The sequence below is a fragment of the Clupea harengus genome, chromosome 7, assembly GCF_900700415.2.
Source record: "Clupea harengus chromosome 7, Ch_v2.0.2, whole genome shotgun sequence".
In the NCBI taxonomy this organism is placed as follows: Eukaryota; Metazoa; Chordata; class Actinopteri; order Clupeiformes; family Clupeidae; genus Clupea; species Clupea harengus.
In genome coordinates, this window is record NC_045158.1 from 8,879,725 (window position 1) to 8,904,032 (window position 24,308).

Sequence of the window (24,308 nt, forward strand, 5' to 3'; positions counted from 1 at the left end):
GAGTATTTAATTGTGGGTTGCAATGCATAGGTAAAAAAAGGGCCACGTGACGTCCTTTCACAGAGCGATGCCAGTGTAACGCTGGGCATGGTGGGCTATGTGTGGTGCACAGCGATTGTCATTCAGCCAATGAGAGACTCTCACCTGATCCTCAGGTAAAGCAATCAGAGCGTAAAGCCTGAATGAATGGAATGGAATGGAGACTGAGAGCTCATTTAGGGGAATGCCAGATTGAAATGGCCCTAATGATGAGACAAACTCTGTCACATCACCACCAAAGGAGATTAGATTCTTAGACTCACTCTCAATTCTCTCTCTTTCTCTCTCTCACACACAATCTCCCCCCCTCCTTCTCTTTTTCTCTGTCCATCATTCTTCCTCTCTCCGCTAACTCTCTCCCTCCCTCTGCTCTCTTGATCCCTATTTTGTTTGGACAGGAATAAATGGAGTAAGTGAGTGTGTGCTTGATGAACATGCCCGCTCCCACACTCAGACCCTGTGCAGCCAGTGAGGTATAGCCAGGATTAGAGGCATATTTCTGTCCTTATCTGCGTAAGGAGGAGAGAGGGTTGAAGTACCCCAGCTCCCTTGCAACCTGACCCACCATCACTCTCTCACTAATGCACAGCTCTGAGGGAGAGGGTCTCTCCTGAATTCCCCACACCATTCAACACTTCCGCCGGGAAGCAGAAAAATATTTGAAAAGAAGTCCATGTCAACAAAGGGTGTGTTCGATTTGGAACAGAACAGAACATTCTTGAGCATTTTTATGCACAATGAGGTCACAAGCCAGGCAGAGTCACATGGCACGATGATCTTAGTAACAGGACCAAGCCTATGTATGTCAGTCTTGCGCCTCAGCCTATTGGTGCATTACGCGAGCGACCCGTTTGCCAGCCTGGTGGAATGTTACAACACCTCCTCAGAGGTGGCATTCGGCGCTAGTCATGGCCGCCAGCGCAGCACGCTTAAGGAAAGAAGTCATTAAGAATTCCAGAGGAAGCGTTTAATTAGGAGACGGGAGCGTCAGTTGCAGCAACAAACAAAACAATAGATAGAACACGCTCTGCCACATCAATTGAAACAATGTGGCAACCTGCGTGCCTTCAGAAAGGTCACACGGTGTGAGACATCACAAAACAGCCGCTGTGGCATGTTTATTCTCCAATGTGTGTTTGTGTGTGTGAGGTGTGTGTGTGGGAGGTGTGGCATGCTGCGAGAAAAGGAAAAACTATTGTGTTTGTGCAAAGGCAGGTGCAGAGGGGGGTCCTGAGAGACAAGAGGCTGCAGATGAATCATTTTTTGTCTTTTATATCTCTCTCTCTTTCTCTCTTTCTCTTGTCTTACTCTCCTCCTCCTCGTCCTCCTCCTCCTCTGCCCCCTCCACCCACCTCTGATCACGCTGCAAGGCGACGGGGGAGCACGGTCTGAAATCAGGTGCGGAGAATCGTGATGAATAATCCGGATGCTAATCTCACTCCGCTTCCGTCTCCCTCCCTCTCTTCCCTCTCTCCTCAAGCAGCTCCCAGCCAGTCTCCTGCATCCTGTTTACCTTAAAGGATCCACGCGATAAAACTCACATCCCATACCGGCCCAACTTCTCTGTGTTAGGGATGAGAATGAGAGTGGTGGTGGAAGGTTTTCTGTGCTCGATGAGCAGACTAGAGGTTTTCATAGGAGGGACGCTCCATCGGCCCTGTGGCTGGCTGGTTGACTGGCTGGCTGACTCTGGTTCTACTTCCTGGGCCTCGCAGGGGAGGATGTGAGTGTGGGGCGGGGGGGTGGGCTGTGGGACGGGCGTGCTGGGCTGCTGGAGACGAGGATGTGCCTTGACTGCAGATGGGGCCGGATGGAGATGGATCTCAGCGGGGCTGGCTAATGCGCAGGCCACCGTGGATCCTGATTGTGTGTGTGTGTGTGTGTGTGTGTGTGTACGTGTGTGTATGTGTGTGTATGTGTGTTTGTGTTTGTGTGTGTGTGTGTGAGTGTGTGTATCTGTGCGTGTGAGAGAGAGAGAGAGTGAGTGTGTGTGTGTGTGTATACGTGAATCTCTGTGTACGTGTGTGTGAGTACATGCAGCAGGGGGCTGCTCTCTGGTGAATCTGGATATTCACATCACAGAGATTCAATGTCACATCTCCTCTGCCCTACCCCTCCCATCCCAACCCCCGCTGACACCCTCACACACACACACACACCTCACACCAGAGACCCGCTCGGGGTACATGCTGGGGCTACATGCACCCCTGCCGAGCGCGTCCACTGCTTCGCTGACGGCCCCCGAATTGACTCCACCTCAGTCAGCCCTTCCTACTGCTCTTTCTCCTCCTCCTCCTCCTCCTGCCGTAGTGACTCAGGCCTCCGTCTCGTCTCGTCTCGTCAGCCCTCACTCTCCTCCAGCTGCAGGGCCTGTTTTAATGAGAGGGACAGATGCTTTTGTTCGGCAGCCAGCTCCGGAGATGCTTGAGCTCGGGTGTCACCCAGCGCCTAAGCCAGAGAGTGGCGGACTAGCTGGGATGGGATGTGTGGTGTAGTAGGACTGACCAAAGGCGGGGATCAGGCAGAGCCATGTAGAGCTATGAGCTTTGACCCACAGTGGTCATGCAGACACTGTGCTTTTCTCAGTCACTGTGCAGTTCTCAGTTTTACCCTTTGCTAAACACCTTCTTTGTTTTGTGTGGCAATTTATAACCAACTCCCCCACACACACACACACACACACACACACACACACACACACACACACACACACACACACACACACACACACACACACACACACAGACACACACACCTTACCCGCATTCCCCGGAATTCCTAAAGGTCTCCATGACTACATTTTTAGTCGTTGGGGCCACAGTTCTCTCCCCTACCTCCTAAATGTGAAAGGCCAGAGAGCTTTTTCCCTCTCACTGTCATTTTCTCTGGTTTTCTCTATTTTTGTTTGTCCCCCCTCTGTTTTTGTTTGTTCCAACAAAACAACGCTCTCTTCCCATTTCTGTCTCAGAGCGATGAACACACACTCTAGAATGATTCAAATGAGAGGAAAAGTTTATTTAATTTTTCTATTTTTTTCTCCGTTCACACACTTCGACATGCCCCGAGTGAGAGCGGAGGGCTGGTGAATAATGCATGCCTGTGATAGAGAGAGAGAGAGGTTAAGGATCCCACCCTGCCACGATCTGGAGCAGAGCGGTGGCCCCCGGGCCCCTGTGGAGCCACTCCACCAGTGAGGAATGTAACACCCAGATAGCGAATGCTAGCTCCTGGCCCTTAACACTCCCGTCAAATCTCTGTCAGGCTGGCAAGGGAGGTTGGGGTGTGTGTGTGTGCTGGGTTGGGGGGTGACTCATTCCTCCCATCATACAACCAGAGCACTCTGTCAACCCCCAACACTCCACACCCTAAAATACTAATCCCCACTCGCCCTCTCTCTCTTTCTCTCTCTCTCTCTCTCTCTCTCTCCCCCTTTCCCTCTCGCTCTCTTTTCTCTCCCAGCCGTCAAATTTAACAGGACTGTAAGACTCCGGCTGATGCCAACCGGCTGGTGTGGCTACACGGTGGCCTCCCCCCCCCCCTCTCTCAGCACCTCCTAGATAAAGCCCAGACCGGAGCTCTGTCTGTCTAACTGTTTGTCTTTCTGTCTGTCTGTCTATCTGTCTGTCTGTCTCCATCTCTCCTCCATCCCTCTGTAGAACTCATTAGGTGGTCGTGACACCGGGGCTCCGTGTGCATTATAGCCAGTCGTTGCGTATCTCAGCCGTCAGTAATGGGTCTCCAGATATCTTTTGCGTGGAGCTCTGTGTGTGTCTGTGTGTGTGTGTGTGTGGCGAGCGGGATGGTGTTTCCAAGTCTCATCAAAATTATACTTATCTGACTGATTGCAGCCGTGGCGTCAAAACCTCAGTGAATGCACTCAGATTGCACATATGCATCCCTCTCCCTCCCTCTCTCTCTGTTAGCGTGTGTACGAGTGGGTCGTTGGGTTAATGGGTGGGGGGCTGGAGGGGTGGGGGGGTCGGGGTGTGTGCACACACACACACACACACACACACACACACACTTCCTGCCATTACTGGCAGCGTTCCCAATACGGGGCCGCGAAAATGAATTTCCCCTCGTGGAGGCCAGCTGTTGGGATGCCACCCATCGCGACGCCAAGCTCTGATGGAGAGCCGATGTGCCACCCTTCACTTTGTCGCGTGCCAATCATAATCTCTCGCTCCTGGACACCAGACTGCGTTCCGAGAAAAATCACACTCTGGAAAATAATGGCAAATGACATGGAGGCCAGCAGACCTCTAACAGTAGCTGCCACCGTGAACCATTTGCACTATTTGTGTTCGGGCCTCTGTTCGGCAAAATAGTGGTAACGAATTGGCAAATGTGTCATAGTTGTATCAGTGGTGATAATTGAGGCCGGGGGACGGCTAATGGCGGGTGAACGGTATGCACCATTACTCCCCTGTAATTATATGTAAAGGCAAGCCTCACTTGCATGGTGAGAACAGGGATGGGTGTTTAAAGGTGTGTGTCGGAGGTATGTGGTGTATCACAACCGTTCAGCCTCATTAGTGAATTACGTGTGTGTGTGTGTGTGTGTGTGTGTGTGTGTGTGTGTGTGTGTGTGTGTGTGTGTGTGTGTACACAAACCTCGAGCAGGTCTCATTTTCATGTTGTATTTTCTCAAGTGCACATTTCTTCTGTCTTTATTTATGGCTCTGTTGATGATTGTGGTATTGAATAAACAGGCCTTTGGTGTGTAGTGGCCATCTGAAAGCTGCCTGGGAGCATGATGAGGAGCCTTTTGCTATTACAGAGTAATAACAGCAGCCCTGCAGAAATGCACACCCACCCATTCTATGCATGATTTACTGCCACGTTCCATAGAGCCGTAATGGCTGAGACAATAATTACAGCGTGGCATTAAAACTACCAAGGAGGAATTTTAGCTGAGATTTACCCTCGCATCACAGCTTTTGTTTTCTCCTCTGGTGCCAGAGGAAGATTGTTTCTGCTTCTGCAAGAGCCGCTTTAATCTAATTAAGAGGAGAATAATAGGAAAGTCGTGCGGTCAGAGTCACAATGGTGGTCACACAGAGCCCACCGGAATTCATTGCTTTATGGCTTTTTTTTCTTCGTAAACAAGCCATTAAAATGAAACCTCTCCAGGGCTTGCAAAATCGCTAACCTGACTTCTCGGTACAATCAAGTTTTCCCGTCAGCCCACCAAAATGTAACAGCAGCCTGTCCGACGGGCAATCAGAAATGATTCCCCAAGTGAAATAAAATGACCTCTTTTATTCGCCCTTTTTACCCTTTTCACTTGCTATTTGGGGGGAAATCTTGGACCACTGAATGAGCGAGTCGTTGATCATGATGGTTTGTCGCTAGGAAGTGTACGCGTTAATTGTAAAGGTGCTAGTCGATTTGAGTCCTCTGCCACATTCTTAATTCTTAAAGTACTGGAACATTTATCTACACAACATAACAGGCAAGAAACATCCAAGTTTATCTAGCTAATGTTATAAAGCTAAATATCTTACAGGCTAGATTTAATGTTACAAGCCTAGTCTATGGGTCAAAAAGCTAACACTAACCAGTATTTAAGTTTGTGAGTGTGTGGGTTATTCTAAGACTGATGAACACACACACTAGTCTTTCCTGCTGTACATGTGGCTTTAGTAACTAGTCATTCCTCAAAGTGTAGCATGACTATAGTACTGCTCAACTCAATGAAGCCACAGGTCCATTTGGTTTACTGCAATATTGTTGTGTGCAATATATGTAGTAAACTATCAGGTTCACATTACTTCAACCATGTCCCAAGCATACACAGCAAAAACGGTCCTCCCATTTATCATCTTGGTCAAAGTCAAAACAAAGCACAACAAAGCAGTTCTGCTTCGAGCACCCAAATGGCTAGCAGCGGCCCAGAACAGAACAGAGGAAGAAGAGCAAACTTTAGTAATGGTACTTATGATGATTGTTGCCGGCTGTGCTTGTCTTTTTTCATTTGGGGCTAGTCTTATTCATTTCAGGCAAAAAAAAGAATCTGAAGAATGCCTGCCTGAAGGGCTACCGGGGATTTAGAGATTTTTTGCGTGCCTTGATCTCAATGTTGAGGCAGCATGTCAGCATGATCTTCAGGGCACTCCAAGGATCTGTGGGTGTTTTTCCCATGATATTTGAGAATGTATTCAACTGCAGACTTATGTGTTATTTTTATGGTCTATTTTTCCATTTTCTTTATATTCTTTTCAGGCTCTCGTGAGCTTAATAAAAGGGCAATAGAACGCACTGCAGTCAGAGTGGAGCTGATGTTCTGCAATAATCTGCTGCATCCTCACCCAAAACCCTCTGGGAAATTCCTCCTTTCCGTTTTTCCCATTGGTTGACAAATAATTTGTGTTTTCCGGTTGCCATGTTCAATTCCGATCGATGCGAAGTGTGGAAGAATTGTCTCACGTGTCCAGGGTCCCTCTCACGTGGCTACATTACCATGCCAATTGAGAATGCATCTGAGAGCCAGATGCTCAATTTTCACTGAGGCCTTTGTCCCCCCAGCATGTGTCGCCCGCGCCCGCGCCACCCATCTAAACTGAACGCAGCCTTGCCCCTTGACCATCAAGACACCATTATGTGGCCATCACTTAGCACTGCAGTTCATCGTGTCATTCCAAACAGAGATTAGATAGCTTCTAGAAAATTCCACCCGTTACCCCCGTCACTCTCCTCAGCCCTCAGAGATAAGTCATTTATGGCAGCGTGCCAGGCAGCCCAGTGGACCTTTGAGCGATGATGAGGCATGAGGCATTCCTAGTGTGTGTGTGTGTGTGTGTGTGTGTGTGTGTGTGTTTGTGTGTGTCTGCGTGTGTGATGGGGGAACTAAAGACAAAGAGCAAAGACTAGCAATGAAGATTGAATTGAGAGTTTGGGGGGGCTAGTAGTTCCAGGCAGGTTCTGTCTTGAGTCACCCTGACTGAGAGGGCCCCCCTCTTTATTCATAGTGACCCTGCAAGTGGAGGGGCGAGTGATTGGCCCTGTCAGGAGCACCGACACAAGGGCATCCCTCACCCACCATACTGCATTAGAGATGCCTGCCAGCCGGACCCGCTCTCGCATCCATCCCTACACACACACACACACACACACACACACACACACACACACACACACACACACAGTGAAATAGGCAGAGAGAGAGAGAGAGATAAAGAGACCACCTCCCTTAATGTTCTCTCTTCCTAGATTATTTCTTCTGTGCTTTGGTATCCATCATCTCAGCTACACAACAGCTTTGTCAAATGTCCTGCATTTTCTCTTCCGTTTGTCCCTGAAGCTCCACAACTCCTCCCTTATTCACACCCAGCCTTGTGTCCCCCGCAACCTCTTCCTGCGGACAGTGTCCCCCTTCCAACATCTGTCCCTACAGGCCTTCAAGGTCTCCATGAGTCCCACCCCCCTCCTCCCTCAGTAAAGCACCCCCTCTCATGCTGATGCTGGAGGTGGGATTCCCCGGGATCGCTTGGGCTCAGGCTTGTGTGTGTGTGTGTGTGTGTGGGGATGCCCCTGAGAGTAGCGGTCTGGAGCATGCAAGATGTCAGCCCAATCTGTCATTCATCCCGGCTCCCCGTGCTTCACAAAAGATCATGTGTTTTTCTCAAGGCGCTTTGAAGTCTCCAACAGCTGCCTGCCTCATCCGCATGTTCATTCGTCCGCTCACCTCCTTCTTCTTCTCCTCTTCTTCTTCTCTCTCTCCTCTCTCTGTCTTTATGTTTTTCGCTTCTCCATCTGCCTAATGTGGAGCGAAAATGAAGACACCCCATTCCTGCTCATTTTTGTTCATGTGCCCAGGAAGTGTCTCTCCTCATGATGGTAAACCACCCGAAAAACACCCCATTCCTGCTCATTTTTGTTATGTGTTCAGCTGCCTCCAGCTTAAAATGGCAGTTCTGCCGGTCCTGTTGGACTCCCCTTGCTAAGCAGTTCTCCATGGTGAATGTTATTGTTATTGACTGGCACTTTGGGGGTGACATTCAGCTGGGCAGAGAACGGCGCCATCAGCTTGCAGGTTTCTTTTTTTTTTTTTTCATGAGCAGCGTCTCCCCATGCCCTTCCGGAAAGTGCCATGGGTTTCTCCATTCACAGCAGGGCAGAGTGAGCAGAAATGATTCATGGCAATCACGTCCTGCCCACGAATAGGCAGTCAAGGTGAGGCCAGGAGCGAGACTCGGCAGCACGAGCCTCCTCCCAGCACGAACGTCGGAGAGCGAGATCGGGGCGCTCATTCCGTCTCAGCGTCACTGATTGCCTGACACAGGTGCGAGCTGTTGCAAGATTTTGCAGAAGGGTACAGATTGGCATCAAAGGGTGCCTTTTGACAGCCCATCAGCCTCTGTGTTTGGGCTTGTCGGTCTCCGAGGGGAGCCCCCTAAAATAAATAGGTGAGCGGAAGAGACGCTCTGAGAATCTCTAAAGCTCGTCGCTGTCGCCTTGGCTCACTTGGCTCACTCACCCCCCCCCCCCCTTCTCTCTCTCTTCCTTTCTCCTGTTGCCTTAATGAAGAGTTTTGTTAGTGTGGTGGATGGAAGGTGGTTGCTGTGGTAACAGGAACAGCGAATGCTATTTCTGTGTGGCCCGGATGTTCCTCTCCTCTCTGTACGGTGCTTGCCACACTCCTCCTCTCTCTTCTACCTTACTCCTCTTCTTCTCTTCTTTTCATTTCCATTCCTCCCGTCTCTTTACTAGCCCCCCTGTCCACCCACCACCACCACCACTCCCCGCTGTCTTCGCTTTCTGCATACCAAGTTAAATCCCCCAGTCTCCTCTGTGGCTGAGGCAGCTCTGTGCTGGATAACGCCACACGCTCTGAGGTGTGTGTCTGACTGTCCATGCATCTGACCATCAGCTCCAGGCGGAGTGTACAGGTCTCAGCGGGGTTCTGCGATAACAAACAGATGAACCCAGAACCCCCCCCCCCACTACATACACACACACACACACACACACACACACACACACACACACACACACACACACACGCCTGCGCAACCACCACCCGAACGGCTTTATCTGTCGCTGCGTAATTACATTACAATCCCCGCAGCGGCAGATATGCATCTAAATGTACTGTATTGGACTCGGGCTTGTCCAAACATTAACATGCACATTGCCGCTGCTCTCTGAGGGGGCATTTTGGGCACGGCGGGGACTCCCAGGCTCCAATAAAAACACCATGTCCTCCTTATATCAGGGGAGAGGTAGGGGGGATGCTGGCTACATGGGAGAGGTGAGCACATTGTGGAGTACTTCCAAATGACCTTATTGAATTGCGCTGGTGCCACTCGCTGCCGAAAGTATCCTGTTCAAGAATTTTTTTATAATTTTCTTTGTTGCTCATCCTCCGAGATGAACTAACGGCCCCTCCGGCCTTGATTTCCTCAGTCTCTGGCACCGAGCTTTGATTGGGAATCGATCTCTGCTATTGCTCACTGCTAACGCATTCCATCCCCGACAAGGACTCCTTCAAAAATGCCTCCTTAGAAAAAGGTGGAGGTTACAGCTGCGGGAGATTATTTCTTGGCGAGGCTTCCGTTTCAAATAAACACGCACATCCCCTCACCCCGTGGGCTTGAGTGAGATCTATTTTTTTCAGTCTTTTTTGTGTGAGTGTGCATAGACAGAAAACAAACACATGCACCACATTGTTCCTGTTGTTGCCGACAGCAAGAGACCGTTTTAGGTCCACAGTCACGCAGGTGCTGGTCAACCACCGCCAACATCACACACCAGTGAGCTGAAGTAAGAAGAGGAAGACTTTTCCAAAACGGGGGGAAAGTCCCCCCCCCTTCCCCTCATCTTCAACTGACAGTGGAGACAGGAGGTAAATGGAGAGAGAGAGAGAGCTTCCTCAAAAGGGTGGGGGAGCAATCGGGAGGGGGGATGAAATAAAAACTATTTGAAGTGTTTGTGACAAGTGCACAATGAGTGCTATTGAGGAGGAGTCGGAAGCAGGCCGGCCTCCCCCAGCGGCCGGTGACAGTTCCCCCCACCCCCTCTCATGCCCATAGCGTTCCGCTCACGACCGCCTCAGCGGGACCTCATTAGCTCCACTCGCACATTAAACACACCGGCCGGAACTCCTGCCTTTTGCCCCCCGCGTCAGGCGCTGGCCTGCAACAAGCGGCCGCAGTCGCTAAAACCTGGCTTACCTCTGTGGACAGCGAGCTTTCCAGCCTTCAAGCATCACTCCAGCTCCTTTTGACTGTCTGAATGTGCCCCGTTAAGCCCCAACCACTGGGGTTGTGGCTTATGATGGCACAGACAGAAACACAGAGAAAATAACATGAAATGAGAAGTAAAAGAGGAAGAAAGTACTTTCTCTCTCACTCTCTCTCTCTCTCCCTCTCCCTCTCCCTCTCTCACTCTCTCTTTCTGTCACTCTCTGTCCACCACCTCCCATGGTCTGCTGATCTCACCTTCTTCCTGTGGCTGTTCTCACTGTGGTGTGATTGTGTCCAGAGATGAAGTGTTACCGGGGGCCCTGGACCTGCCAACTGCCAACACACTCCTCACAGCCAGAGCTGCCTGCGAGCGCTGCAGGCTGCCACTCACTGGAGCTGTCCAGAAAACTCACTGTAGCGGGGGGGGGGGGGGGGGGGGGGGAGCAAGAGAGAGAGAGAGAGGGAGAGAGAAAAGGAGGAATGGTCAGTGAAGGAGTGAGTGAGGAAGGGCATAAGCACAACCCAGCCGTCCGCATAGCCTCTCCTGTTGCAGATGAATAGCCACGTTTGATTGACAGCTCCGACTGCTCCCTGTGTGACCGTGCCTGAGGGTGAGATGAGAGAGAATCTCCTCCTCCTCCTCCTCCTCTTCTTCATCAGTATGCACAGTGACTGGAGCACCATTCGTTCTTTTTTTTTTTTTTACCCTCCCCTCGTTCGGTCAGCCGTTTTTTTTTAATTTATTTTTTTTCCACTCCGTGGTATCTGCAGTTCAAGCGTAGGCTCTCTGTTTTTATTCTCTGTGGTTCTTGTTTCTTTTTTTTTATTCGTGCCGTTGTTTGAGAGAAACTGTTAACGTTCCAGGTGTTGGTTTTTTCTGTCAACCACTGAAATGCAGAATTGAGACATGAACAAATATTCACACACACCACACACCACACACCACACACACACACACACACACACACACACACACACACACACACACACACACACACATACACACATACACACACACATATACACACACACACACACACACACACACACACACACACACACACACACACACACACACAAACACACGTTTGTCCGCGGAGGGTTGCGTGGGAGGTTAAACAACATGTGGTCTCTATTTGGACCATAGATCGTATGACCGTTGGAAAAACCACAGTTTGAGCGCCATTGTTTATTTAGATTGTATCCCTTATAGAGGCCCAGTTTGGCCCAGCATTACAGTTCCTGGAACACTGGTCTCTGAACTGCTGAAATGTATGCTGCCTCTCACGACCTTAGGCCACATCTCATACACAACAGTTGTTATGGGTCCGCTGGGGGATTTGTATCCTATAGGAATGAAAGACAAGTGGGAAAGTTCAGTCACTCCCGGTTGGGCTTTATTGATGAAAACTTTGTTTGACAAAAACCCATTTGTTTACATTAGGCAATCAGTGTTGAGTGGTGTATGAGTGGAGATATGGAGAGAGAGAGGGAAAGAGAGATAGGGAAAGAGAGAGAGAGAGAGAGTGCGTGCAGCTAGAAGGAAGGGAGAAATTTTACATTAATTTGTTATCATTCTACGGCTTGTCAAAACACAACACCCCCACTTATCAACCAGCGCCGGGGTCTCTCCAAGCCAATGAGCTTAATTGCTAATGGATGAGCCTGTTGATGGGATGTGTCACTTCACTCGCTTGCTAACCTACTTTCACTCGGCTGCGGCCCACTCTTGCTGTTTTTGAAAGTTGCTACAGGAAGTGTTTGATGCTGAAGAATGGCGCTCCCTGAGATGGTGAACGGGGCCCTCTCTCTCTGCTCCTTCTGCGCCCGTGCATTCAGAATAGGCACAGGCTGTTTTCTGTCTGCGGGCGGCCGCCTAGTGGGCTTTCAGGTCCCAGCTACCTCAAACCCACAATGTTATTCTAATTACATGAACTCTGACTACATTTTGTGTGTGTGTGTGGGTGTGGGTGTGGGTGTGGGTGTGGGTGTGGGTGTGGGTGTGTGTGTGTGTGGACCATGACTGTAATACATGCAGTCTCTTTGCCAAGGCTTCTGCTGACTAGAGGATTGGGCGTCACCTTGCGGAACGGAGGGAGCAAGGTTCAGCGTCATATCATGTGCCAATTATCCACAAGGATTTATGCTTCCTGCTAACAAGCTGACAGAGAGCAGAAGCGCTCTAATGAGTGAAACTCATCCGTCCGCCGGGACTCATATGCCGAGACCCCAGCGGTCGCGGACGCTCCATCAGCGTTTGACAGAGAGGGCTGCTCAGACAGAAGAAGTTGCTCAACGATAAACAGCCCAGCAGGAAAAAAAATCAAATAATGAAATTAAAGCAGTTGGAGTTTTTCCTCCCTGCATTGATCGTCCTCTAAGGGGAAGGGTTGGTCTTTTGAGAGGACCATTTCATAACTCCTCAAGGCAGAGGCCAGTCCAAGCCTCAATACAGTAGATCTGAAGTGGTTTGGCAAATTCCTGGATGTCAGTGGTCTGTCTCAAATATCCAGGGATCTAGGGAGAGGACTTGAACATAGACATTGTGGACGTGAAAGAGCATCAGTGTTTCACAATAAAACATCTGTCAGTGGCCTCCTCTCCCCCCCCCCCCCCCGCCTCTCTCTGCTCTTTAATTTGCCGAGTGTGTATCAGATCTGGCTCAGAAAGACGCGGCAGACACTCGTGTCTTTACCACAGGCTGAATTTGTTTGTTTTACGCCGTGTTTGAAGTCAAACTCAAAGCTCCCTCTCTGTGGGTTCCTCCTCTTTGATAGTGGAGCCCTCTAGTCATGGCTCTCCTCCATTTTAACTCACAGCCTCTCTCAAGGAAGAGGTTTTTTTTTTTTGCCTCCTATTTCCTGGACGGGCAGAATAGGCTGAAACTATATGTGTGTGTTATGGTGGTCTGGAATAGGTTTTTTGTGTGGATGGATGTGTGTGAAAGTTGGAGGCAGTTGTTTGGGCAGATAGATAAAGACTTGCTCTCCTCAGCTTAACTATGCAGAGCAGTGCTGGGCCCACTGTTCGTGAATGCGCGGTGCAGATTTAGAATGTGTAAATGGTCGGGCTGGGTTTGCGCTCTTCCATGTTTCCTCTTTTGTTTTTTGTCTTTCTTTTGTCTTCTTTTTTTTCCCCTCTTCTCTTCTCTGTCAATATATTGGTTCTGGTCAGACAGTTCAGTGTGGGGTTTTCTTTTGGGAATGGAAAATGGAAAACAGTGAGTAATAGAAAATCTTTTCCACACACACACACACACACACACACACACACACACACACACACACACACACACACACACACACACACAATGACACATCATCAACCCTGGAATCTATTTAGGCAGGTTGGTGCTCCATGAGTCAGCCACGCTTATGCTCACACTGCATTGTTAACTGGGTCTGCAACCTCAGTGTGCTACAACTAAGAGATACAATTCTGACATGTTAAACATAGAAGAAGATGGCTGGGGAATAAAAGTGGTGCTAATGGTGTGTGTGTGTATGTGAGAGAGAGATTGTGAGAGAGAGAGATAGAGGGAGAAAGCAGGAAGGGGGGTGTGACCTTGAGCAGCAAGGTTGTTCAATACACCCCCCAGCCAGCGCCAGTGAAAAGCTGATAATGTAATTACACTTGCATCACGGCGAGATTGACTGCTGCGCCACTCTGAGCGGACACAATGATAAACTTTCGCCTCAGATGTTTTCCCCAGATCGATGGCACTGCCAGAGGAATAATCCAGTGAGCGATACTGATCTCTCTTTGAGGAACGCCGCGGGGCGACAACGACCCCGCGTCTTAATATATATTCCATCTTGTATTTTATATTCTTCTTCGGTGACAAAACATCGGAAGTTGTGTCATGACAGTAATACAGATTTGTAAAACCGATATCAGGAATGTCTTCCTTGAGGCCTAGAGGCTCTGTAAATGGCATAATATCACCACCAGCAAAACACCCACCCCTGTCCCCGTCCCGTCCCCGTCCCCGTCCCGTCCCCGTCCCCGTCCCCCTCTGTGCTCTGTTGGAGTGATGGACCGTGACTGTTCCACAGCAAGTTTGACCCCGTCAGTCTGTCTCACCTTGTCGCTTCAGGAGGCGTTGAGATGGAGAGCGAGCCAAAGACTTCTTTCTTAATTCTCTCTCTATCTATCTATCTATCTCTCTCTCTCTCAGTTAAGCCTGGGGGTCCTTTCCTCTTGTTTGTGGAGATGCCTCAGTACGGCTGCCAGGGCACAGCATGTGTGCGCGCTCACAGGGAATGCAGAGTGCCAGTGTCGGTGCCAAGGCATCCCTCCACAGACTCTCTTTCTCACACACACACACACACACACACACACACACACACACACACACACGAGAGGGAGAGAGAGAGAGAAAGAAAGAGAGCGGGAGAGGAAGGACAGAGTCATCTGACTGCATTCATTGATTAAATTGGCAAAGATGAGAAGGGGTGCTTGGGCACCAGAAATTAACAAAGCCAGTCATTAAGTCCTCGGATTTCAGTCGAAGTTATCCCCTCTCTCGCCGTCGCCTAGCATGTCCACGCATACAGAGCGAGAGGGCGCTGTTCTCTGGTGTTTTTACGTTTCGCGTTTGCGTGCCGATAATCATACATAAATTCTCCTCAAATTGCTTCTTCAGGCTGCGTGCTAACAGATGGGAATCACCGGAGCGGGAGCGAAGAAATCACCCGATAAACATCAATGCTATTTATTTACGGAGAATAAAAGATGCGCTGAGTCTCGTTAGTGAGTAACACCCGGAGTGGTGCCCTGAATTGTGCGTTAATGGCGTGGATATTGTCAAAGCAGATTATATGGACATAACCTCTGTTCTTTGCCACAATAATGTGTGCATTTTAGCATGCAGCGAGTGGTGTGCATATGTTCCCATTGGAATACAGAGAAAGTGAGTTTCTCAAAAGCGCGTCGTAGTCCATGTTGTTGCATGAATAATGGACTTGGGTTTTGACAGATGTGAGAAATATAACAGGGGTTCAGCAGGTGCTGTTAGATTGATATATTCTGATTGATAGAGGACCAAGACCATAGATGGATAGATGATAGTGGAAAGAGAATGAGCAGCAATGCACAGTAGCGTTAAATAGATAGGGGGTTCCACTGTATGCAGTATGCAGGGACAGAGAGCGCATTGTTGGGCATTGCTGACGGTGTGTCTCCATTTTGTCTCCCCGCAGGCTTTGAGCTGCTGTACCAGCCGGAGGTGGTGCGGCTCTACCTGTCTCTGCTCACCGAGAGCCAGAACTACAACACACTGGAGGCCGCCGCTGGAGCTCTGCAGAACCTCAGCGCTGGACAGTGGACTGTGAGTCACACACACACACACACACACACACACATACACACACACACACATACACACACACACACACACACACACACACATACTGTGCATACACATATTCACACATATACACACACTCTCTCACACACACCTACCTACATACATGCACACACACAGGCACACTCACACACAGACACACACAGACTTACATCCACTCATTACACAGGGGGGCTGACAGTGAAGACTCCCAGAGGCACACAGTGGCATGGATGAAGTAGTGTGGAGTCCTTCGCCCAGCCCAGGGGATTGTGGGATAGTGAGCAGAGAGCTATCACAGGGGAGGCTTATGAGATGAGGTCAGCCCCATACCCGCAAAGAGGGTGCTTATAGCGAAAGCTTCTAACCCCCATGGAGTTTCTGGCATAGGGAGTCAACCCCCCACCACCACCACCCCCGACCCCTACGCACACAGGAGGGAGGCTTTATGGGATGGTGTGGTCAGTGCTCGTCAGCGGGTCTCTGCAGCATCTCAGGCGTCAGCTCTTTGCCACGCTACACGAGGGCTTAAGAGGGCGTCTGACACAACCCAGGGCCTGATTGCTACCAGAGGCACGTTCGCCGCTCTCACCATTCGTCTTCATAAAAGTCCCCCTGGCAAGCAGAACATCTCCCGTTCTTATCTCTGACGCATGTCCAAACACTTAAAGCAGCTGCCCTCCCCATTACTCCCGGACCCCCCGCCCCCTCCCTCCCTCCCTCCCTCCTCTCCCCTCGCGCAAAGAGCAAACTACATGGCAGACAGCTCAAGCCCGGGGATCAAGCATTATGTTAAATTATGGGGTGTCATCTGAGAGGCAGTGCTTCTTTCTAAACGTTAGCTTTCTCTAGTGTTTCCTCTGGTGGCAGCAGTGGCAGTATACAGTGGACCCACATCTCCACCCCATACCCCCCCCCCCCCCCGCTTGCCTGACAGAACAGCTTACATGGCAGCGCCAGTTTCTAGGTGAAGTTGACGTGTTGCTATGCATAAACATGCGCTTGTCTTGGAGATCACAGGGCCTTAGCGGCGGCTGATCTGAATGCTTGGCCACACACTGGGGTCCCAGAGCCACTAGGCTAGCCCATCACAACCCGCCGCCGGCTTGGGAGATGGACATATTGTGTCTTTGGTCCGTAAGAGGATTTGAGAGCTTTTTGCAAATGCCTTTTCATCCTCCGCTGTGCTGAGGGGAGGGTGGCGGGGAGGATTAAAGGCCCGGTGGCCTGCTGCTGCCCCCTGGTGTTGATGAGGAGGTACTGTGTGAGCTTAATTACTTCTCTGGGGCCCCGAGCCCATCTGAAGAGCTCTTTCATGTCAAATGTAAATGTTTTGTGTTCCAGAGAGAAGAGAGGAGAATCCATTGAAGTTTAATAGAGACAAATTACATTATTTACCAAAGAGTCATTTTTGGAATGGAGAAGCATTGAGGCAATTCGACCACAGCTCAAGCTGTCTGGGATTTTTTTTTTCTCAATTTATTTTTGTATTAATGTATTTTTTTCTGAATTTTCTTTTTAATATACGCCAAGATTAGTGTGAGTATTCATCCCTCAAGAACAAGCCTTCTTCCCCTCTCTTTCTCTCTGCAGTGGTCTAACTACATCCGTGCCACAGTCCGCAAGGAGAAAGGCCTGCCCATCCTGGTGGAGCTTCTCCGCTCCGACTCCGACAAGGTAGTGAGGGCAGTGGCCATTGCACTGCGTAACCTGTCCATCGACCGCCGGAACAAAGACCTTATAGGTAAGAGCAGCCACAAGCCCCCCCCCCCATCAAGATCATTTTTAGCCAATCAAACAGAATTGCCAGTCTAATTTTGTTTATCGTGGCTTCTATCGTGCTACTAGCATGCTACAAATAACCATCATCGCAATGATGGCCTCAGGCTACTATTAGCGTTGCTGAGGCATACTCTTCCCGTGGAGTCATTTTTCTCATACTCGTGCAGGGAGTTACGCCATGAGGGACCTAGTCAGCAACCTGCCCAGTGGCCAACAGCGACCAGCCAAGAACCTGGAGGAGGACACGGTGGTGGCCATCCTCAACACCATCCACGAGATCGTGACAGACAGCTCGGAGAATGCCCGCTCACTCATCACGGCGCAGGCTATCGAGAAGCTGGTGGCCATTAACAGGACGAGGTACTGTGTCACAGCACTGGGGGTTCATGATGGCCCAAGGGGTTCAGTTCTCACTCAACCAGGCAGGGTTAGGGTTGCTTGGTAGAGCCAGACCACATTGGTAAGCATCGCTGTCCCATACGTGCTTGACCAGTTGGGAAAGTGTAAGGTAAAAGGGAATGAAATGATGCAAGAATTACATGAAGGCAAGAAGCACGTATGAGAGCCGTCTAGACTCAACTCCATTGCTTAAAAGGCATTTTATGTGCCTGCTCAAATGCCGGGTTGAAACCCCAACAAAATGTGTGGAGCATAATTATGGATGTAATATATGCCCAAAGTTTGATGTTGCCAGCCTCACACAGCACCTTCAAAGGAGCCATTTTAAATAAATGTATGAGACTGCAACTCCTGGTCAAGGTTAGACTCTGTGGGTGGTCTCGTTTGGCGGAGCTGCATTTTAGGCCAGTTAAAGGTGTTGGATGCCGAGACCAGCGGCCAGTCTGCCTTGTTAATGGCCACCACCAGAGGATATGAGGTGGTTTGAATCACACGGTCCTATTCATTTCCCCCCATCGACCTCATTTAAAGCAGTGTTATTAATCACCGCCCCGCAGCCATTCTCAACCAGACCGCTTAATAGAGCTCGGCAGTCGCATCACATCGGACATGTTTTTTTTCTTGTTTTTCAGCACTGGCATTTTCAAGCTTTCATTTTTTTTTTATCACTTCACGGAAAAAAAATTAACATTCTCTCGTGTTCATGAGATCCACTCTGAATGATAAAGGGTAAAATAGATGAACAGACTCTAAGGATACTGGGAAATCAGGATGTGAGCACCTGAGGACCTACTGGTGGCAATGGGCAAATGCTTTCTCTATGAGCCTCTGCAGCACTCATCTTTCTCTCTTTCACTCTCTTTCTTTCTTTCTCTCCTCTTTCACTCTCTTTCTAATCTCTCTCCCACTCTTCACCCATGCAGCCAGTCCCCACGGGAGAACAAGGCTGCCTCCCACGTGCTGCAGACCGTTTGGAGCTACAAGGATCTGCGGAACGCCCTGACCAAGGATGGCTGGAACAAGACCCACTTCCAGGTAGGGATCTCTGGAGACCTGGGCCCTCTGGCGGCACACAGCTTTGAGAGGGAAAAGTTTGTGTGTGTGTGTGTGTGTGTGTGTGTGTGTGTGTGTGTGTGTGTGTGTGTGTGTGTGTGTGTGTGTGTGTGTGTGTGTGTGTGTGTGTGTGGAGGATGTCTTGGGAACGTCTATAAGGCAAGAAACATGGGATGAAAGCATATGTAGCATACCCCCCCCCCCCCCCCCCCTCCATCATGCACCCTATGGCAAGTTTAGAAACTTGTACAGTTGCTGGTGCCTCCAGCAGCACTTGACATCAATGCTTTGAACCTTCCTCTCAGGCCTTCTCTCCTCTCCTCTCATTCCTCCATTCTCCTCTCCTCTGTGTGTTGTAGCAGCCCACGGCGGCTGGCGTTCCCAAGGGCTCCAAGGGCGGCAAGCCCGGCTACGACGACACAACCCTGCCCCTGATGGAGAAAAACCAAGGTTAGTGTCTGAGTCTAAGCCAGGAGGAGGAGAGGTCACATGGGGAGCTGGAGGGGCTGCTGTCTGCCTGTCTGCCTCTGCCTGTCTTTCTTGCTATTTCTTCTCTCTCTCTCTCTCTCTCTCTCTCTCTCTCTCTCTCTCTCTCTCTCTCTCTTTCTCTCTTTTTCTCTTTCTCTCCCCCCCCCACCCCCAGCAGCCTCTTCCTGGCAGGTTGTGTGCCTCAGAGGGGGATAGGGTCTGGACCCAGGGGAGTGGAGAGTGTGTGTGAGCGGGAGGATGGCAGGAGGGAGTGGGTTGTTGGGGGGGAAAACTGTTAGGAGGAAGCTTCTTCTGCCACGTTCTGCACGTCTTCCTCGCTCCCCCCGGTGGCCGTCTCGCTAAGATGAGTGTGTGTGTGCGCGCGCGCCACCCTTTCTGCCCTCGCCCTCCATCTCTCCGCCAGACCGCCTGGTTGCCCCCGCCCCCCACCCCCCCTCTCACTGCTCTCCGCTGTGTTCTGTGTTGAGAAAAGCAGCAGAAGCATTGCAAGGAAGGCCGTAGATCCGAACGCCCCTCCAAATACACCTACACTGTTGTCTGCACATCACTCATTCAAGCTTTCCGCAGCTTCTTACGCGAGCTGTAAGTGTCTGTGCGAGGGGGGGGGGGGGGGGGAGCCTAATGGCAGACATCGGTCTTTGGTCTCGATCGGCTGCTAGCTCTCTGCCCATGAAAACATCTCATTGAGAGAGGAGTGTCGAGCATGACAGGCACCACTTGACATTTATGTTTGGTTTTATTTGATTTCCCTTCCCCCTTTCCCTAATACCATACATTGGGTATGTATTGTGCTCAGCTGTCATTCCCACCCATTTGCAGCTTTGCCTACAAGGGAGTGTGGAGGTGGTTGATAGCTGGGAAATGTGGTCTATATATAACTTGCCGCCTGAAAGCATCTGCATTCAAGCTCAAACAGCCATCTCGTGTTCTCTCATGTGCGTTGCAATTGAAAAAATCAGCGTGTAAATGCTTTGCAGGCAACAAGAAATGTGGCAGTGGTGATATGATACCTCTGGACGAGCTGGGTCCAGGTAAGACAGAACGCTTGCATGATCAGATAAGGAACTCTACATGCACACGGGACGTTAACTCTTAATCTGTGTTGAAATGTGGAACACAAATAGTCCAACTCACCCAAATAATCCATCACTTGCCAGTAATCAGTCACTTACAGTAATCTTGTAGGAGTCTTTGCAAACATGTTGAATGCGGTTGTGGGAATGATTTTGCTGACAAGTGATTTCTTACTAACCTCACTCATGTTTTAATTTTTTTCCTCGTTTTATTTGTAAAGTGTAGCCATTCTAACACTACATGAGCATCTATGTAGAATCTCAGATGCTGTCTGCAAGACCCCTCTTTTTGTCAAGAGTTTTTTTGGAGTTAGTGTAGGCACTCGCATTCAGAAACAGTAAACCCTGACTGGAAGTGTCATGCTCTTAATCTAAACACGGGTAAAGAGCTACCAGCCTCTCTCTCCTCTAGAACCATCATTGGTTCCTTCTCCCCCCTACCTACAGCATTAAGCCCCCATACATTACTGAAGTCCCTATCACTATTTCTGTCCTAGAGGCCCAAGCGTAGCATATGGGGTTAAACATTTTCAGGTTCAGAGAGTAAATATTCTATGTGTTTAGTTCCCCCATGAACCCTCCAAGATGATGTCCATGAATGCGTACAGCTCGTGCTACCTTGGTTAGCATGATTAGCAAAAGCGGAGGGCTTTTGGCGAGGGCTTTTGGCTTTCCGAGCATGGACTGTCCCTCCCTGTCTGGGAGTGTGGTGCTGTGCTTTAGATGGAGGTCAGCACAGCGGGCTGTCGGGAGGCTGTCGGCATGCAGACGCAACTCTGCTGATCAGAGCAGCCTCATGCTGGGTGTTGTGTGTGTGTGTGTCTGTGTGTGCGCATTGCTGCCAGGCCTGGTGGTCACACCCACTTGTTTCCCAGTGTGCACCAGGCCTCTGAATTAGGCAGAGGAAGTGCCAGCGTCAGTGCTGGGGAGAGAGGGTGGCGAGCGTCGAACCCCAGCGCTTAGATATACCCGCTCAAGCATGGGGCATGCATCCACACAGACCTACACACACACACACACACATTATATACCTAGATACATTTACATGATTTGCACGTACTATTCTATCTGCATAGCCAATACATGTGAGCTTTCTAAGCAGGCTTTTGCTAGCTGCTATGACAGAAATGCTTTTCATCACAGGACACTTGAAGCACAGTTTTCTCTCTCCACTGCTATAGTCATCTGATGCGTCTGTTATGTTATTTCGGATGACCACTCAGTGGACTTAAACCAAGCAGACCTCAGGTGGTCCCTGTGTATTGTGCGGCACAGGTTCTGTTTCAGCCGTGTCCATTGCCTGGATGTAAACGGCAGAACTGTGGAATTCTCACGCCATGAGCTCTGCTCTCCTCCTCAGATGGCTACTCCACCATCGACCAGAGGGACAAAGAGTGCAAGTACAAGACGGGAGACGGCTCGGGGGACACCACAGAGAGGGAACCCTTGAAGGTAAGCGGACGGGCAGGGGTGGAGTGGATCTGTATATCAGCTATTCTGAGTCCTGAGTTCTGAGTTCATGATGCCCAGAGCAATAGCCTCTTCGAGAAGGCACTTAAAATAATGACCGTCCTGTAAAATGTCATTGAAACCCTGAAAAGAAATCACTTCAGTCAGATTTTTTTTTTTTTTTGGTTCACTTTGTCTCCCGAGAGTGGCTAGCTCGGCTTTGAGGAGGATGAAGTTTATTTTCTCCCCCACGCAGTCAGCCACTGCAGTGTCTGTGTGTGTGTGTGTGTGTGTGTGTGTGTGTGTGTGTGTGTGTGTGTGTGTGTGTGTGTGTGTGTGTGCTGGGACCGCCGACACTCTCCTCTAGCGCAGACCAATTTGCCAGCCACAGATCTGAAGCGGGAGATAATTGAGTGCAAGCTTTGTGATTCTCAAGCCATTAATCATGGGATGATTAAGAGACTCCTGCTCAGCTATGCCTCCCCCCAAAACCAGCCACCCACCCTCATGTAGATGACCCTGGGTTTATCGAAGGGAACGGACCACATATTAAGTGCTTCATTGTCTACTACTCCACTTTGTTTGTACGTCATGTTTAGTGATTTGCTCTTGACCTTGACGAGGAGATTTCGTGTCATGGGAGATTGTACTCTCTGCAAGTTAGTGTGTGTGTGTGTGTGTGTGTGTGTGTGTGTGTGTGTGTGTGTGTGTGTGTGTGGCCCTCTCCACAGGAACAGTGATAAGCAATTTCAAAAATGTTAAAGTTATGTCACACATCACAACTCTGTCACTGTTTTCAATAATTTTTCATAGGCCTACAACCTCGAATTCAAGCTATGTTCAGTTTATTTGCAAAAAGTAATAGTCACTTGACGCCATATCTCTGAAGAACTGCACCTGTAAGTGAACTGCCATTGCATGTATGGAAGGCAAGAGTGAAAAATGGATGTTCTAATATACCAGGGCTTGCAGCTGACTTTCTTCACAGTTGCTTTGCCCTCTTTATTTTCTCTGCCAGTTTGAGGGGCAAAGGATGCAACGTTCAATTTTCTCATTCCTGTATAGACGTCAAATTGAGGTTGAAGTTGCGTCCCGCCTGCAGTGCCATGTTTGGGGAACACAAATAAGTCTCCTGTAGAAGAGGGGGACAGGGATGCCTCTCTCACCGAGGGGGTGGGGGTGGGGTGGGGGTGGTTGGGAGCTCTTGTCGAGTGTCGAGATATTAAAGGATTGAGCCGTAGCTGAGTCTTGCAGTGGATATCTCAGGCTGTAGCCAGATGTTCCCACTCTGAGCTCCTGAGTGTGTCAGGCTTGTGCCGCCACGGTTTGCTGCGGCTGCTCTTTGCACTCCGGAGTGGTTTGTCCCTCTCAACCCTGCTTAAAGACCCTGTTCTCACTGGTCCCTGAATGCTACAGTTCAACTGCTGTGACCCCTTATTTGTTTGTCTCTTTTTGTTTGTTTGTTTATTGCATGCCACTCTTTGATATTGTTTTTTATCAAAATCACTGTTCCAAGGCTTTCCTCCACATGAGGACTAACACTGGCTCTGCAACCCCCTGACTCTTGAATTTAACTTGGTTTTTTTTGTTTGTTTGTTTGTTTGTTTTGGTTTTGCTGATAACCCCCTTCTTCCCGTTGATGCAGAATGACACAAATAGGAAACACTATATCAGGAGCAACAGGCCCGCGATCAATCTGGTGGATGCTTGCGATGTTAAACCTCAGCCTGTTGACTCCTGGGTCTAAATGCATGCATGGTAGGTCTGACCTGTTTGTTTTTGTTTGTGCCTTCTAAAAAAAATATAATCATATATTTCTAAATGATTGGTTATGTTTAATTTCCTTTATGTTACATGTTCATTACCTCTAACCTTTTGGCACATTCCCACCTCTTGGCTCACACTGTTTGTTTTTGCGGTGGCTATGCAGAACCCAGAGTAGTTCTCGCTAACTTAACACTAAAAGTCTGATAGCCCTCTGATAGCACTTCAACTCTTAACAAGTCACTGCATGATTTGATTCGGTGCCTGTGCTAATGAAATCAGTGCGTGGGATGTGTGGTAATGCCATTCCCTTGACTTCTCAACTTCAAACTAATCTGAGGGGCTAAAACTCTGCATTAGAGGATTTGCTGCTCACTGCCTCTTCTCCCGGGTGCATTCTTTCCCGAGGGAGTCGGAATGAAAAGCACCAGCGAGGAAGCTAGGAGATATTCCCCCCACCCCCACCCCCCCTGTCTCCCCAGCTGCTGTCCTCCCACAGCTCCCTCCCTTCATTGTGAGGAGGACCCCGGGAGAGGAGAGGACTCCCAATGAATAATGGATGGCTGACAGAGCCCCCACTGTCGCTCCTCTCTGGCTGTGGAGGCGGGGGGGGGGGAATGGGACGCTAGTTAGCTACTCTGGGTTAGCAGTAGCGTCCTGCTTAAGCATCGTTTCACCCTCATTCCTACCTCACATCACTATCGCCATTCATGTCTGTCACTGTCAAAA

The 24,308-nt window shown here is 49.6% G+C and overlaps 1 protein-coding gene across 15 annotated transcripts in view; it reads left to right on the forward strand.

The window, feature by feature from the left end:
* arvcfb (ARVCF delta catenin family member b) overlaps positions 1–24,308 on the forward strand; it is a 161,162-nt gene that overhangs the window by 132,757 nt on the left and 4,097 nt on the right. For 12 of the 15 annotated variants that reach the window (XM_031570399.2, XM_031570393.2, XM_031570397.2 and 9 more), the window contains 8 exons: positions 15,428–15,555; positions 17,164–17,314; positions 17,520–17,712; positions 18,675–18,786; positions 19,164–19,254; positions 20,271–20,324; positions 21,727–21,818; positions 23,461–23,573. In XM_031570399.2, coding sequence (XP_031426259.1) covers positions 15,428–15,555; positions 17,164–17,314; positions 17,520–17,712; positions 18,675–18,786; positions 19,164–19,254; positions 20,271–20,324; positions 21,727–21,818; positions 23,461–23,562 — 923 coding nt within the window. In that variant the 3' untranslated portion in view covers positions 23,563–23,573. The remainder of the gene's footprint in view (positions 1–15,427; positions 15,556–17,163; positions 17,315–17,519; positions 17,713–18,674; positions 18,787–19,163; positions 19,255–20,270; positions 20,325–21,726; positions 21,819–23,460; positions 23,574–24,308) is intronic. The other 3 variants (XM_012815941.3, XM_031570398.2, XM_042708236.1) reach the window with 3 other exon arrangements.